We start from the raw sequence: 18,048 nt of genomic DNA on the forward strand, positions 1-18,048 counted from the left end.
CTGGGGGCGAGCAATACAGTGTCCAGTCCTAAGGACTTACGAACACTCTTCCTGAACACTCTTCAGCTTCTCAAATGAACTGATCATTTCAATGGAATGGGCTACAGCTGTAATCCATGAACTTTTTACGAGAAATCATATCTGCAGAGCAAAAGTCCCCAATGCCCACCTTGTCCTTCTGTCTTCTTGAGTTTAAAGCCACAGGATTCATCATAGAAATCCTTAGGAAAATATTTTTTAAAAACTTAAAAATTTTATTATTTATGTGTTTTTTTGGGCACTGATTTTGAGCAGACAAATGAGAGTAACTATAGCAATAATTCAGTAACAATACCCAGCTCCCTTCACCATCCCTGGAAGAGTTAAGATCATGAATTATTGTGTGGTTGTGAGTTTTAACCAGTTTAATCACTTCATTAAATTCTAAACTATTTTACTTCCAGCCAAAGTCGTCTTATGCAGACACAGGACCCATCCTTCGAGAAACAGGACAGTGTGTGAGGCACTGACCTGTAAGCATCAACTGCACAAGGTCTCAGAGCCAGTGGGTAAACGTCAGAGTTTCTGACTTGGCAGCAGGCAGCCACGGTTTTATTTGTCACCTGCTGAAGTCAGCAGCTTTTGAAGTCCCAAATGTAAAAGAGACAGACGGTGGATCTGGGCCCTGGCAGGCTGACCATTAGCCTGTCAGATGGGCCCTCCAAGCCTCCAAAACAGCCCTGCAGACAGCATCTATCACTTCCATCCCTGCTTGTTTAAAAATGAAAGTGCAGCAGCAGGTCCAAGCATCAGATCTAAAAATATCACCAGGAACTTTTCCAGGATGCTTCCTTTTGAGACCACATAAATAACCACACGGGCTTCACAAAGCTCCTGCCCCCATGGCTTTGCTTCCAGCAGCATGCACTATTTCCAGCAGCAGCGTCGACTCCCACGGGTACCTCTCTCCCTAAGGAGCTGGCAGGTGGGGCAGGTTCAGGCCAGTTGGGTAGGGGATAAGGACTCGACTAGAGGTAGTGTTATATTTATTTATAATTTAAATCCTAATACTGCCTAAAGGATTTGTAGTGGCTTACATAGTCACCCATACTCTCTTTCTCTGCAGGAGTTAAATTAAAAATAAGAACAATAATTAAAAAGGAATTTTAAGCCATACTGGACAAGGTTGGCAATAACAGGTTCTTTCTCTTTGGGTGTTATGTCCTTGACAGTGGGTAAAATAGTTTATAAACAGCAAATAGGAGGGGATTAAGAGGATTAGGTAATAAGGCAGAATTAGGAAGTTGGCACTGCTTATTTCAGTCGTGTGGATCCTCATTAAATAAACTCCTCACGCTCTCCATCCCTTTGCTGTGCAATATGTTGGGAGAAAAAAAAGATCTAAAATCAATAATCTACATTTCTACCTTAGGAAACTAGAAAAGAAGAGCAAATTAAACCCAAAGTAAATGAAGATTTAAAATATTAGTGTAGAAATCAATGAAATTGAAACCAGAAAATCAATAAAGTCAACAAAACCAAAAGCTGGTTCCTTTGCTATGCAATTCTTTGTGGTCCACCCACTGCTTTCTTCATTCTATTCTGATGGCTCCCAGCAGTGATGGAAGTGTGGGTGGTGCTGTCCCCAGTTCCCCTTCTGAGCCACCTCCATCTCTTCCCAGGAGATACAGCAGATGTAAAGAGTATCATCATTCTTTGTGGAGATCACCAGCTTCCCTAAATGTCAGCTGGCCACACGAATAATCTCTGTGTAATGAGGCCAATGAAGCTTAGGGAGACAGGTGCATTTTAACTGTTCCCTCCCAGATATTATCTTTTTTGTTGACCTAAGTAAATGACTTTCCCCTCACCACCTGACAGATGCCTCAGAACTGGGGAGGACCGTAGGAGAGTTGAGGCATTGTGTGCTTCCGAATAGATGTCCTATCTCAAACCAGATAGCTGTTTTATTCACTCAGAGGTTTGCGGCACATCCCTGAAGACTCAGCATCCTCATCTATGAGTTCATCAAGGCTCCTCCCCCTTCCAGGGATGACACTCCAGTCTGGTCTTTCACCATTATCCACAATTTATAACAACTTCTTCTAAACTCTAAGCTAACCTTTTTTTGTGAGAAAAAAAATAAGCAATTCTTTATGACTCATATCATTTTAATCACACCAACAGATGGTGACATTTCATCAATAACCCTTCTGCTTATAACCTACAGGATTAGCTCCTTTCTCCATCTGCCAAAGTCACCAGGCAGGCGGTGCCACTAGCAAATAGCAGAAAATAATTGTCTGTTTAGATGCATAAGCTCTAAACACATGACTATCCAACTCAAACAATTAGCTATTTGTACATCTTCCAAAAGATGCATTTGAGATGGCTGTTCCTAGGGCAGAAATGGACAAGGAGAGACCGTGTCTCAGGTCATACAAATCGTGCTCTTTGTGGGGACTGAATAGCCCCTTGGGGGGACCAGTCCTGCCATAGAGAAGTACGAGAGCCCAGAACCCTGGGGTGGATTTCAGAGGTGTCTTGGGAGCAAGGCTCTCAGCATATTCTAAGGGAAATTCTCTGTTTTTCCAAGTCAATCTCACTCTGGTTCAATGGGCGACAGCTTGCAAACTAGTTAGAAAAGTGGAAAAAAATTTCTTTCCAAGTCTGGGGCCCGTTTGTCTTTGCCCAAGATGGGGCTGCTGGCACGTTCATTATTCTTAGCCCCATGGAGAGCCTGCTGAGGTCAGGGCACTGATTTTCCAAATTTTCCTGGAGCTGTGGCTTCCTGGCTTTGACCTTGCAACAGCCATCCTTACTTCCTAAAATTTTTGTGGTGTTCATAGAAAAAAGAAAAACAATTTAAAGTGACCCAGAAAAAATTCAGACAACTTTTCACACAAGGGTTTAAAGTAGTTTGAAACCTACAGGGAATCTCTGTGGAAGCCCTAGAATTGTGTCAAACCAGGGCCAGCGATGACTGCTTTAGGGTTTTGCAATCTCTGATAATGGAAAATCTCAGACTAGAGCACAGTACTCTAAGTTGCCACATAGCAATCTGTGAGACTCAGACCCTCATAGCAGACCCTGAGGGACTCAGTGCAGCATGGTGGGAAGAGTAGAGGGTAGACCCAGGAATCCTGGCTGCCAGTCCTTGCTCCAGCTGTGATTCTTGGGCAGCAGCCACCATTGTCTGCAGGTATGCACTGAGTGCCTTTAGGTGCAAGGCAGTGTGCAGTGTTCTAGGACTCTTGGTTTCCAGGAGGCTTGAATTTAAAGGGGGAGACAGAACAAATGGCTCCAAAAACTTATTTACCCATTCACAGAAATGCTGGTAGAATATGTGACAAGAGCTTCTGACTGTTTTCCAATATCTATTCTGCCTGTTGTAGACTGAATTGTTCTCCCCAAATTCATATGTTGAAGCCTTATTCCCCAGCACCTCAGAATGTGTCTGACTGCATTTGGGGGTACGGCCTTTTAAAAGAGGTGATTAATTAAAATGAGGCCATTAGGGTGGGTCCTAGGGCAACGTGACTGGTATCCTTATAAGAAGAGGCGAGTTGGCGTTAGTAGTATAGTGGTGAGCATAGCTGCCTTCCAAGAAGAGGAGAGTAGGACACACAGAGATACATTGCGGATTTCCATGCAGAGAGGAAAGGCCATGTGAGGACATGGAGGAGGCAGCCATCTGGAAGTCAGGAAGAGAGGTCTCAGAGGACAACCTCAAGAGCACCTTGATTTTGGACTTCCTGCCCCCAGAACTGTGAGGAAGTAAATTTCTGTTGCTTAAGCCACCCAGACTAAGCGATTTTCTTATAGTCACTCTAGCAAATTAATACACTGCCCAACTGCTTTAGTAATAGTAGGCCCACTTTCACCTAGGCCTGGAATAAAAACTTCATTTTCAGCCTCTCTTGAAACTAGGTGTGGCCCTGTGATTAGGTTCTGGCTGATTGGGACGTAGTCACAAGTCTCTTCTGCAACTTCTGGGCCATACCTATAAAGGGTGGAGGTGTGTCCTTCATCATTCCTTCCCAATTCCTGCTGGCTGGAATGGGGACATTTGGTCAGAACTTGAACAGCTGTCTTGGACCATGAAGTAGAGAAAGAATATAAAAGACTCTGAGCCCCTGACACCCAGCACGAGCCGTTCTAGCCCCAGGCTGCCTACATTGCTTATACTAAAATTCTATTCTACTCAAGCCACAGTTATTTTGGGTTTCTGGTTGCTCACAGTGAAACCTTATCTGGATTGATCCAGTGTTCTCTTTATGAGGAATCAAGGGAGAAATATCCTTCATATCTTGGCACTAGAAAAAGTCATACTTCTTTTGAGAGACTTTGAAAAACTCTTAGAAATACTATGAATCAGGTAAATGATGCTATTTTTTCTGTGCTTTCCACTGGGGATTTCAAAGCCAAATTTGTGACCCCATCTGGCAATCACAGTGCACCTCACTCTAACCTTACTCTTTTCCTTTCCTTCACATCCTTTGCTGAATTCTCTCAAAACTATTCACTTTATCCTTTTTCATCACATGGATTTTTGTTAGCAGCCTTGAATCTCTGTGAAACAAGGTGGGGCAGATTTAAAACTAAAACTACTCAGTGCTGTAATGGAATTTTGGTGATAACTTTAGCAAAGATGGTGGGGCAGCAGCAGATGTTATTCTATGTGATAACTTGTGACAAATGGACAAAATCCTTCTAGGACTCACTCATCAACACTGAAGGTTGGTATCAGGAAGTCTGGCCACAGAACATCTACAGATAGAAGAGAACAGCCCCAGGAGTCAGCTAGCATCTCCTGGGAGGCCTCTGAAGCAATCAATCTATTTTGACTTTTATTTATCTAGTGCATTCGAGGTATAGCAGCAGCCTGTCTGTATCCTACTATCATGGGAACCTGTTTGGCTTTTTGTGTTTGCACCTTACACTGTTCCTGCCTGGGCCTGGTATGGATAGTTAGCTCGAGAATAAACATTAGATCTCCAGAGGTTACAGCTATAGCCAGAAAGATATTTTGTGGAAGCAACCTAATTTCTTACTCTTGTCTCTGAAGGGCAGTGTGCAAGATTTCAGTGTGAAGGTGAGTCCACTTTAATGCAATCTTTTCTATCAGAGAATTAAAATGAAAACCCAGAGGCATCTGAAAATAGGCCACCTTCAAGTTCAGTTTTATCGATTGGTAATAACATCTCATCTCCAGTCAACAAGAAGCAATCTCAGAGGATAGCCTGGACCTGGCTAGATCTTAGCTCATTTAGGGTTTGATTCAAGCTGGAAGTAAAGTTCTTACTCCTCTATCGCTCCACAAAAGGACCATGTGCTTCAGCACTTAGGGGTGCTACTTATTCTTACTGGGGAGCCCCTTCAGTTTGGCATGATGCTGAATAAAATAAAATGCCAGCCCCTAAATATCCATGTAAAATTATAATTCTAAAACACTGGGCTATGATCAAGTTGGGTGAAGGTGAGGATTTTAAGTGATTTTCATTTCTACTCAAAGAGAATGGTTCTTAACATATTTCTATAATTTATATCTGTCGAAGAAAGATCATTTTATATCTCCATGTTGTTCAGTCACAAAGATGCCCACATGAATGACCAAATGCTGCAAAGCCAGTACTGTGCACACTGGGAATCACCAGCAGGGCCCAGAGGGGCTAAGAGGGGCACCAGCCTCCAAAATGAGGTTGGGTAGGCGCATCAAGAATATTAAAAAATGTCATACTCAACAAAGTTTTTTAAAGGCGCTAATAAAACATATGACATGTCTAGACTATGTGGGAGGCAGTCACCTGTAAACTGGGGGCAGGAACTCAGGCAGCTGTAGGATGCACTGTGCATGGTAGAGATCAGGGGATCAATAAGTGTTGATTCTTTTCGTTTCTGCCATTAATCTCATCTCTGTGACTAACTCACTGTGTGACCTTAGGCAAACCAATGTAAATGCTGGAATAGCCAAAGAACATACACTACAGGCACCTGGTCCTGGTGTACCTCACTGTCTTTCAGGCTTCAGTAGTCTTTAAAAACCATGCCATTGTGAGGAAGAACTTCTTTGTCCCCTAGGCTGCTCTAATGTGGACTAACCTGTCCAAGAATTTGCCATTCAATTCATTGTGTAAACACCACTAACTCAGGAAAGACAAGCTGCAACCACAGACCTCTGCAATCATTTAGAATAGGAGCTTTAGGTTCCAAGATGGGGAGCCCCAGAATTTCAGACTTAAAGAGCCCTGGTTCATTGAGGCCACCTCCCTCATGTGACAGATGGGGACCCGAAGATGAAGTGATAAGCTGCAGGAAGTTCACAGTGTGAGGCTGGGCCCAGGTGATCCCCCTTTACTCCCAGCCCAAGGCTCTTTCTCCATTCTATGATGCCTCCATTCTTCAATCCTAAACATAGTTATAACTATGCTTTATGCCCAATCACACCAAGCTTTCTAGCTTTATTTTATAATAAATTTGACCTGTTAAACCAAAAATGCCAGCTATCGCAAACACTAAGCATTTAATCAACATTTAATTGGGTGATATCTCCAAGGAGCCAGGTAAAAATTTTAAAAATGAAATGTGAGTGCTGATAAGATTTCAATGAATGTCAGGACTTTAAATATAGAGAAAGAAGGAAGACTTGTTCTTTAACATCTCTGTCCAAGAATTAAGTGCAGAAATGTAGCCTAGGCTTCATGTAAGAGGTGACAACCAAGTATACCAATGGCTGAATGAGGCCTTGAGACTTTATGTGTATTCCATTGCTTGATGGGCCCCCCGATTCCTATAACTGTGGATAATCCTGCACTGGCTATCTCTAAAATGAATATCAAGGGGACATTGTAGAAGATGCATTATCTCCTTTACAATAATAAACTTTCCTGAGGCTAACTTCAGCAAGGACTGAAATAGGAGGTGGGTTATTTCCAAACTTCAGCATTCAGTGTTCAAAGACCAAGAGAACCTCAGCTAAAGAATATGCATAGCAAAACAGCATCTTTAAACATGGACTCTCTGCTTCTCCTCCTACCTCTGTTCCCTTTTAGTATTGAAGCATTAAAAATACTGTCTTTGACAGAGGTGGCTTGTTTTACTTGTCCAATTAGGTTTCCTTGGGAACTGGTGAAAAGGTGTATGTGCCTGTAGAGAGCATGTGTGGGAGGCTGTGGGGGGAGAAGAAACCTTGACGGTACCTTACCTAACAAGAGGATGGTTGGAGAGGGGTTTAGAGATAGAGACCCGCTTCTGCTCCCAAATGTTCTTCTACGTTATTGCTGTTACAGAATCACCCATGAAAAGCATTCAGAGCAGTGTTTGACACAGTAAACAATAAATGTTGGTCATTATTACTACTTTTAATAAATATTCAAGGAAATAATCGCTTCACAGGTATCCATGAGAAAGTGGCTTGACTGGGTGAAATATGATACTTCCAGCCACAAAATTCTAAAACTCAATGATTTTATGTGAAAGTGGAAACTAATAATTTTGTTCTTCCACCTATTCATTCATCTGACATTTACTGAGCATTCATTGACTGTAGTGATGTCAACAGTCTAATTTCTTTTTCTCTTTGGTAAAATGAATAAAATAACACGAAAGGGAAAATCTCACAGCCCTAAGAAGAGAATGCTATTTTATTCCAGCAGGTAGAGTGTAAGTAGAATTTCTATCTGAAACAAAACTTCCACAAAGATGGCAAGACTCAAAATATTGTGACACCTTGATTCTGTGTTTTGTGCAGAGTTAAAAACAATAGGAGAGTTGGAGCTCTCAAAGGAGGAACCACCAAAAGTGCACAGTCACACTTTAATAAAGTGAAAGGCTCTGAAACCAGCAAGTATTTGGCCGGTGGAAGGTGCCTCCCAAGACACATTCCAGAGCGCTCTCCATTCTGTCAGCTTAAATCACACCGGTGCTTTAGTGCAAAGGAAATAGACAAAAACAGATAAAAAGGTAATGTCCATGTGGTCAGTGTATTAGTCTGCTTGGGCTGCCATAACAAAATGACATATTTATCTTTTTTAAAGATCTCATTTTTAAATAGATTTTTTGAGTTTGCAATAAATCATTGGATTCATTTGCTCTAATTTATTTTTCAAATGCTTCCCCCTACTCATTCTTTTTTTTTAATATATATATTTTAAATTTCATTTATTTATCTTTATAGGGGAAGGGTTAGGGAGAGAAATATCAATGTATGGTTGCCTCTTGTGCATCCCCTACTGGGAACTGGCCTGCAACCCAGGCATGTGCCCTGACTGGGAATTGAACTATGAACCTTTGGTTTACAGGCCTGTGCTCAATCCAATGAGCTACACCAGCCAGGGCCCCCTACTCATTCTTGATTGAGTCTTAGAAAAATCTCTTTATTTTTGTTCTCTCAGTTTCTCAATGTCTTGTGTTTGTATTTTTTACTAATGTCCCTCTTTCTCTGTACTCTGTTCTTATCTTCTATGTTTTGGCACGTATCTTTCCCAAGAGACAAGTCAAAAAGAGGTAAGTCAAAAAGCCTCTTTTTCTGGAAGGCAGCACAAGCTGAGACATTTGTCTTGCCTTCTGTGTGGACAAGCTAAACCAACAGAGCTAACGTTGAAGTAGCAGAGTTTTAAAAAAGTGATAAATCCCTGCTCTCCTAGTGATAGGAAATAATCCACTCCTCTTATATTACTATCATCTGGTTTGTTTTACATATAGATGGAAAAAATCTAACAAAGAATTTAGCATAACTCAGTGATCCAGACAACAGTGTGGCGATCATGGGGGGGGGGGGGAGTGGATGGACGGAGGTAGAAATGGGTATAAGGAGGATAAATGAAAATGGAAAAAATACAATAAAAAAGAATTTAGCATATTAAACACAAAATAATAAGATTTCACTAAGCATTGGCAACCTGAAAAAACTTAATTTGCTTCTACATACTTGGAATTGAAACCAAGGTCTCAAAATATTTTGCTGTGAGTGATGAAGCTGTCTGGATGTTAGTTTTCCCGGAAGCCAAGAAACCATTTATTACAATGTAAAATGGCATTTGGAGAGTCTGGTGAAATGCAATTGCCTTCCTTCACTTTGCATTTTCCTCAAATAATTCTGAGGTGCAACATGCTGACAAGAGAGATTCTCTCGGTATTGCTGTTGTAAATTGGCTTTCTCGTGGTTTTCACAGGCTTTGTGCATCCTGCTGATACAAATCATAAAAGGCCAGCCAACATAAAAGCAATGGGAGAATCATAACAAATAATTCAGAAATAATTCTTATGATTTAATGATCAATTGGATTAGAGTTACTCATAGGAACAGTAGTATTAATGTCAGTATCTTTTTGTTCAGGGTGGTAATGGAGTTTTTTCCTTTTTATGAATAGTCATTTCTTAATATATCTTATGTGAATGATTACTAGACATTTTTCAAGCTTCCAGAAAGCACACAATAACAAATAGTATAATTAACAGTAAGATTCTTAGTGAATACACAATTCTTTGTCAATATTCAAATTTAGGCAGAAATACAAAAGTTGGATCTATATCTATCTTATTTTTAAGTCTGTTCACAAGGCCTTTGAAGGAATCTTAAGCAGTTCGTAAATTCTGTCCAGGTTGTCAGATATAGAAACTGAACCTTAACTATTTGATATATATATATATATTTTTTTTTCTATATATATATTTATATATAATAAAGAAAGAAATGTCTCCTCCAGAAATGGAACTCTTGTGCTAAGGTTGGTAGGCAGGACACTATAATCTCTATTTTTGTTTGTTTTATAGTTTGTATTGCATTTTCTCTGATCCTCATGAGTTTCTTTCCTAAGGCAATCATAGATCTAAACAGACTGAGGTCCTGAAAAATTAAGTGGGATGGAACCTTTGGATAGTCTTGTCCTTTACTCGTAGGCCTTGACCTCTCTGGCAGGGCCCACTGCCCCTGGGCCCTGGCGGTCACACGCGGAGGGACACAGCTCCAGTTTCCACCAGAGCCTGTTTTTCAGGTGCCGGGATCTTCTTATGTTTCACCAACGTTCCAGGGCATTGAATAATCTCATTAATAAGGGGTATACGTGGTCCTTGGCTGTTTTAAGCCCTTAAAAATGGTTGACCTAGATATTATACCTTAATCCTTTAGAACAGATACTTGCTCTTTGAATAATAGGAGGGTTTGAGGTTCTCAAACTCTGTGAAAATTCACCACTGATAGAAACGAAAACATTTCCTAACTAAGGGTAGTATTTTATTTTATTATTTAAAATTTAAAAAATGTTTTATTTATTCACTTTTTGAGAAAGGGGAAGGGAAGGAGAAAGAGAAGGAGATCATGCCCTCAACTGAAGACCTGGCCCACAACCAGGGTTCGATGCCCTGACTGGGAATTGAACCAGTGACCTTTTGGTTTTCAGGCTGCACTCAGTCCACTGAGCCACACCAGCCAGAGCCTGAGGGTAATATTTTAGAAAGAAAGAATCATATGGATTCTAGGTGCCATCTACTTAGATAATCTTGGGAATCCTTTTCAGGGCTACTGTTTTTGATCGATATTGATTACGAAGTCTCTCGAAGGGGTTCTTAAATTGTAGCTCTAACTTTAAACAACAATAAACCAAGATGAGCTGCTGTCTTTGATAAGGATGTTGTTTTCCTACCCTCAGAGATCCAGATTTAGTACAAGAGAGATATCTTTATGCATATTTAAAGAAATCTACAATCACGATCACTTTCATCACCTTTCCCTTCTCACTCAGTTATGTAACACTCAAATGTTTTAATCAACATTGTGAGGCCTCATGGAAGCAGATTTTAGAAATTCTACTGGGTTTAGGTAAAGACCAATGCTGGACTGAGGAGAAATAAGTCAGGGACTAATTTCCAAAGGGCGATATGAAGTGCTTACCATGATAAGGTAATATTTGAGTTGTATAAAGTGAGAAAAATAAGAAAAAGCCTGCGTTTTACACATATCTCTGTATCTATGTGTCTATCAATCTATGTTTGTATACACACACACACACACAAACATATATTTCTCCCCTTTTCCTAAGAATGTGCTTTTCTTGTATAAAATCTGGTGTCCCTAAGGACAGAGAGAAATTTTAGAGACAAAATAAAATAAAAGCTGCAACATAGAAAAAGCCATCTCACAATACACGAAAATGTAGGATACAATTGAAAAACAAGTTAGATTTTCAGATTTCAGACTCTACAAAATTTGCAAGGCATCCTCCCTTCTGCTCTTTTCCTGGGAGCGCTTATGGGTCTGCGGGGCAGCGGTGCCGGGAGCTGCGACGCAGCCGGCAGGCAGACCCACGGAGCAAGCCGGCCGTGGGCAATCACCTGGCTCTCATCTGGCCCGACCGAATTGAAATGTAAAAAAAGTGCTGGGTTCTGGGCGGGAGAGAATATTTCTTCGAAATGTCTTTCAAACCTGGATAAATTCCCAACACTGAACATTTGGAAGGTTGATGAATTCTCAGTGGCCGCCGAAATCGGCTCCCTCTATGTTAGAACCAACAATACTGTGTCAGCAGGCGTCGGGAGAAGATAATTAGCACTAAGCCGCTTAAAAAGTCAAATTATTTTCTTGGTTCCACAGAATATACAGACGAAGCAAAAACTCCTGCAGAGGGGCTTCCTCTGTGAGAGAATTTTTAAAATCCTCTCGTTGCCAGTGGAAAGTCCATACTGGAGAGAGCTATCAGAGATGAGGTGTCGATGTAAAGTTAGTTCACTTGTAAACACGGTTTCTAAAACAGCAGATGAGTTACAGGAAACTAGACTCTCAGGAGAATCCTGGTGATGGGTGTGTGGTATATGGGGCTCATCACATCCACGAATAAAGGCAGGCTATACACGCCATTGTTCATGGAGCTTGATAAAAACACAACTGGGAAAGAAAGAAAACTAACACAATATAAACGCATCGAATCATTTCTGTGAAACTGCTTCAGGTGGCCTGACTGTTCCAACTTCACATCCCTTTTCTAACTCTGGAGGCACAGCCCTCATGTATCCTGTCACCCAGCCTTCCTGGCCCAGAAACCTCAGCATCATCTACAACTTCCTTTCCTTGTTCACTCTCTAGGGACAATCTATCATCAAATCTTCTTTGGCCTTAGACCTAAATCCAGCTGCTGCCCTCCATGCCATAGCCTTTGTCATCTGGACCTTGATAGCCATTTAAAATGAGTTTTACTAAGTGCTTCTAAGAATAGCAAACACCGATGCGATGCTTACTGTGTGCCAAGAACTGTTAAGAGCAATTTGTTCTCACAATGATAATATGAAGTAGGTGCTGTTATCCCTGTTTCCCACAGAAAAAAAGTAGGAAACAGAGAGGCTAAGTAACTTGTCTAAAGTCACACAGCTGGAAAGTAGCAGATCTGGAGTTTGAATTCATGTGGTCTGTCTCCAGAGTCTCTGCTCTCAAGCCACTCAAGCATACTGCTTGTTGTAACTTAGCTCACTCGATGTTACATTTTTTGAATAGGTGATATAGTTAAGTGGTTCAAAATTCCGAAGCTGCAGAAGGCTGCATACTGAAGTCTTCCTCTCACCCAGGCCCCTGTCCTGGAGGTAGTCAGCCCGATTAAGTTCTTCAGTAGCATCCTAAGCAAATGCATATGTTATTTCCCTCCTTTTCCCCTTCTCACACGAACATAGAATACCGAATGGAAGTTGGCACGCTGCCTTTTTCATTTAACAGCATATATAATTCCATACCAGTATATGAATAGCATTCTCATCCCTTTTTTTTTTTAAGAATGCAGATGGTCTAAACTAGGGGTGGGCAAACTTTTTCTGTAAAGGGCCAGATAGTAAATATTTTAGGCTTTCTGATCCATATGGTCTCTGTCATATATGCTGCCGCTTTTTAAAAATAACCTTTAAAGATGTAAAAACATTCTTGTCTCCTGGGTTGTACAGAAACAGGCTGCAGGCCAGATTTGGCCATGGACCATACTTTGTCAATCCTTGAACCAACAGGCTCTTACCTCACTGCCCTGTCTCCCAACAGTGGAAGCTCAGACTGCTTGGTGGTACCTACAGTGCCCTTCACAATCCATGTGCTTCTCCCCACACATCTACTGCTCTGGTGTGTGCCACCATCAGCTCAACTCCTGCAATGACCTCTGCTCTGCTCTAGTTATACAACCTCTTGTTCTTGAATCCAATCCCACACAGCAGCCCCAGGGATCTTTCACAGGGGCAGATCACATTTGGAAATCTCAATGGCTTGTTGTGGCCCTAGAAGGAAGTCAACTCCCTAATCATAGTCTACAGCCTGGGCCAGTTCTGCTCGGCCCCCCTGTGCAGCCTCGTTGCCACCATCCTCACTCCCTTCGCTCCGCAATTCTGGCCACACTGACTTTTCTGTTCCTCAAACAAGCCAAGCTCATTTCTGCCTCTGTGGGCACTGTTCCCTTGGCTGGCTCCTTGGAATTCAGTTGCAGTCCAAACACCACTTCTTTAGTGTAGCCTTCCCTCAGCTCCCAATCTCAAGGGGCTTCTTCACCTGTCCTTCACCACATTATCAAGCTACACTTTCTTTATGGCCCTTACGGCCATCTACAATTATATCTTGGTTTTTGTTGAAGTCTCTGTGCTCTGTGAGAACATGTGAGCATCTCCAGTGCCCAGCATATCCCCTGACACATAGTAATCAGATGAACACTAAAAATTTTCTGATTGAACAGTTGGAGAATTTCAGCCCAATTTACCTGTCTTGGTGGATCTCTCCTCACTTCTTACCTTATGTTTCAGTCTCCAAGTCTGGTGCCAATCACTAACCATGAATCACCCTCTTATGGTTTTATACCTTTGCACATATTGTCATCTTGGTTATCTCCTCCTTCTCTGAGAGACAAACTCCTACTCTGCCATCAATACCCAGTTCAAATGTCCCCTCTTCTAAGCAGATTCTATACTTATCTCTCAGAGCACTCTGTACAGACATTAGACCATAATGATTTACCTACCACAAATGTTTACTTATTTATATATTACACCCTGACCACCCCAAGGGTTTATATATATAAAATACATTTTTATTTTCCCTACATGGAGTTCCTCTGGGGCAGGGACACCTTTAATGATACTTGTATGGTCAGTATGAACATATGATATGATATAAGTGGAAGCACTTACTTCTGTGCATGTACATTATCTTATGTAACTGTCCTAGGAAACCTAACGAGGCAGGTACTATTGTTACCAGTACTTTGCAGATGAGGAAACTAAAGTGAGGCAACTTTTTCCTGGTTGGATATGGAGTTCACTACCAAGTTGTTCTGCAGCCAGCTGGCAGGTGGCTCTTTCAAGGTCTGTTTGTCCTTGCACTCTTAGTGTAGCAGGGTAGTATACGGATCTGTCCTGTTTCCCTGTGTGAGACCTGGCAGTCAGAGCTTCACTCAGAGAGAGGTCAGTTGGAACTCTCTCACTCCCCTGTAGCAAGGTGCTCCCTTGTGGGGGGCACAGATATCCTTTTGCCAGCCAGATGGAGAGGCACAGCAACCAGGCTGCCCTCCACACACCTATGGCTGCGCCATCCCCAAGGGCAACCAGATGTCCTGGGGGCCTGCCTCTTGCTGCCACATGCTGCTTATCCATGTGGACAGAGGCCGCTCTGCCGGCTCACCCCTGAGCAAATGCGCAGGGACCGCAGGGCGCTGGGCAGGAGGGCGAGGGCCCAGAAGGCAGAAGAGACAAGGGCAGGAAGAGCTGCCGTTCCTTATCCTTTCCTTTAATCGTTTATTTTTCCAGCTTTACTGAGGTGTAATCGACAAATGAAATCCTATGTACTTAAGGTGTATAACGTGACGATGGGATAGAAGTATATACATTGTGAAATGCACAGCAAAGGACACGATCAACAAATTGAAAAGGCAACCTAAACAATGGGAGAAAATATTTGCAAGCTGTACATATTTTTAAGGGGTTAATATCCAAAATACATAAGGAACGCTTACAACTCAACAGCCAAAAAATAAATACATAAAAATAAAAAATAAATTAAAAGAGCGAGAGCTCCCAATTTAAAAAATGGACAAACAACCTAGTTATCTTTCCAAAGAAATACAAATGACCAATAGGTGTGTGAAAGGTGCTCAACACCTTTATTTTTCTTGTTTGTGAAGAAACTTTCCTTGCACGTTCCTTTAAGGATAAGGGCAACCATGAGCGTTTTTCCCTGAGACTTGCAGGCCCCCTCTGCTGCAGAGTGGGTCCTGGTATATGTGAGGGGAGAGTGCAGGACAGATGCACTATAGCTGGGCTTCTCTTTGTGGGCGCTGCACAACTTTTCAGCTCATTGGGAAAATTCTGTCTCGAGAAGTGGGTCTCAGGCGCTGGGTCCTTGGACCAGCAGCATTGGAATCACGAGGGAACTCATTAGAATTGCAAACTCTGGGCCCTACTCTGAACCTGACAAATTTGAATTTTAACATGATCTCCCAGGAAATTCATAGGCATATTAAAGTTTGAGAAACACTGACCCAGGTGCCTGATTAAAATGCAAGTTTGGGACTCAAGGTCTTACAAGTTCTGATTCACCCCATCAGGATGAGACCCAGAAATCTCACAAGTACCACTCGCTCTTTCTTCCCCCCACCTTCTTCTCTGAGCAGCTCTGTTGTAGAGGCAGAGCTGTGTGGTGGAAACAGAGTAGGTGCTATATTCGGACAGTCCTGAGATCAGATCTCAGCTCTGCTACTTACAAGCTGGTAATCCTGATTAACTACTGCATCTTGCTAAGCTTTAGCTTTCTCAAATATAAAAAGGAGACACTAAATAACTATAGTTTTGGCTGTGAGGTTTAAAGATAATAACACATATAAAGTGCCTAGCACCAAATCTGTGGTACATAATACTTGTAAATGTCAAGTATTGTAACTATTTCAGCTGTAGGGACTGGGAAGGCCAAATAGGTGTGATGGCTGTGGTTTCTCTGTTACTTAATCCTGACCTTATAGACAGAAAGGATTAGACTGCAGCAGCAACAAACTTGATCGGGCTTTAAGAATCACCTGGGAGGCAAATTTAGAAATGTGGATTCCAGGGTGCTGTTTCATCATGTCTGAGGTATGGCCCAGGGATTTGCATTTTTATGATTTGATGCATGAGTCCTCCAACCTCACCCTGAGAAACAGTGGTTTAGAGAATGCGTATTTATTCAGTGGCTGGAGAGTGTGATACATGTGGGGCCCGGGCTAGTGCTGGGAAATACACACAAGGACAAACAAAACTCTGCCTGTGTCGTCCCCACTGGGAGCAGGGCTTCCAGGGAGAATGTAACCTCCATGCTACTATACTAGGTATCAAAAAACAGCAGCCCAGAGAAGCCATGAAAAGAAGCCCTACCTGGGCTTCCACAGCCTCAATGCTGTGGGAGAGATTTCCGTTCTGTACAGGTTCCGAAGCTTCACTGGATGGCGTCATTTCAACATCTGTGCTGGTGCTATTTGGGAGCTCGATTTTTTCTGTGACAAAGAAAGCGAATGGAGTCAATGGGGGTAAGAACCGTATTGGAAAGCATATCCTAAACTACTGGGCTGAGGGAGAAGATGGTGGTCTCTGAGGGGAGATAAAGCTGGGGTTGCACCAAATGGCAAGGGTTTGGTACCATTCTTCCCCGTGCTTAGCATACTCAGCACTGGTGCTCTCTTGAATAGCTCCAGGTGGTTCGTGTTCAGGCACCATAGAGGTCTGCCACAACTTCAGTGGGAGGGAAGTAAAAGGTTTCCCAGGCCCTCTGGCTGTGCAGGGTAAAGTCTGGGCTTCAGAAGACAGTGAAGCTGTGTAGTTCAGGGTCGGGGCACCAGGAGCATCAGAATGCTCATCAGTATTGGTCGTGAGCACTATCAGGCATATCAAAATGTTTTCTTTTTTTAGCGAATCCAGAAGAACTAAGAATTTCTCTCACTGGTAAAATGTTGTGGACTGCTCTGCCTGGTTCTAGGAATTGTAACTCGACCCCCTGTGGCTAAGGGCAAGTGAGGACCTTTGGAATGCGAACCGCAGGAGACAAAGCTTGTCTCTGATAGCAAATGCTGACTCAGTTTCCTCTTTTCCCTCAAAGCATGGTCGATGTCCATGGCAGGAACGACCCCTCAGAGAGGGGCAACCTAGGCCAGACATGATCACTTGGGAGGCCTTCGTGGAAGGAATTGGGGGGGGACCTGCAACAAAGAGCAATGGACTCTCACCCCTGCCCCCCCGCCACAGCTTTGACAAAACTCAAATCCCCATGTTCCCTGGGAGAAGCACTTCCTGGCTCTAATCCTCTTAAGCCTGAATACCCGATGGGGAGGGGTGCAGCTCCTTGCCTTGCTAGAGCCATGTCCTAGAGAAAAATCTGGCATCACAAAGACTTCTTGATAAACCTGTGAAATCTGCTCTGCTAAGAGTGCTTTCATTCATATGTTAAGGGTTTGAGCAGGAAACCCTAAAAGTCTTCTTGACAGACTCTGACTCGGACTAAGCCCTCAGATTTCTTTGCAATGTTATCTACTGTTTGATCCTTGCTACCCTGTATTCCTGTGTATTACAACCCAATAAAGGTCCTTGGAGGAAGGGGCTCAACACCTTTTTCCCCTGAGAAACTGGCCACTGCTCAAGGCCTTTTTCCTTTGGGAAACTGGCCACCTCTCCTCCCCAAGCAGATCACATCATATCTCTGTCATGTTTACTCTCATTCATGGCACATGGGGGGACTTGCAAGGAAAGTGGCCCCACAGTAAAACATTACTCAAAATAATTTGAGAGTTACACAGAAATTGTTGGATTTGAAGTTGCCAAATGTTGGAAATCATAGGGAAATGCTTGTTTATTTATACATTTAATTGTGAAATATAGAGGCATAAAATATTTGCATATGGAAAGCCATAGAAACTCCAATTTATCTTTCCATGTTTTTAGTAGTGACAGTGATCTGTATGCGATGCTCTGCTGTGTGTGGCTATGTCAGTTTTCCTAGCATGCTTGGTTCAGTTATTTAAACTAAAAAGTACTAAGTATAGGGAAATATGAAAACTCTGTTTGGGGGAGTCTATGGGCTGAAGTAATACAGCTTTAGGA

At 42.3% G+C, this 18,048-nt stretch overlaps 1 protein-coding gene across 3 annotated transcripts in view; it reads right to left on the bottom strand.

Annotated features, from left to right (window-relative positions):
- The window catches only part of SLC24A2 (solute carrier family 24 member 2), a 245,865-nt gene that overhangs the window by 20,663 nt on the left and 207,154 nt on the right, over nucleotides 1-18,048 (bottom strand). For all 3 annotated transcript variants that reach the window (XM_037132368.2, XM_037132367.2, XM_037132366.2), the window contains one exon: nucleotides 16,333-16,451. In XM_037132368.2, coding sequence (XP_036988263.2) covers nucleotides 16,333-16,451 — 119 coding nt within the window. The remainder of the gene's footprint in view (nucleotides 1-16,332; nucleotides 16,452-18,048) is intronic.

The sequence above is a fragment of the Artibeus jamaicensis genome, unplaced genomic scaffold (genome assembly GCF_021234435.1).
Source record: "Artibeus jamaicensis isolate MK-2021 breed Jamaican fruit bat unplaced genomic scaffold, CSHL_Jam_final scaffold_1964, whole genome shotgun sequence".
Lineage (NCBI taxonomy): Eukaryota > Metazoa > Chordata > Mammalia > Chiroptera > Phyllostomidae > Artibeus > Artibeus jamaicensis.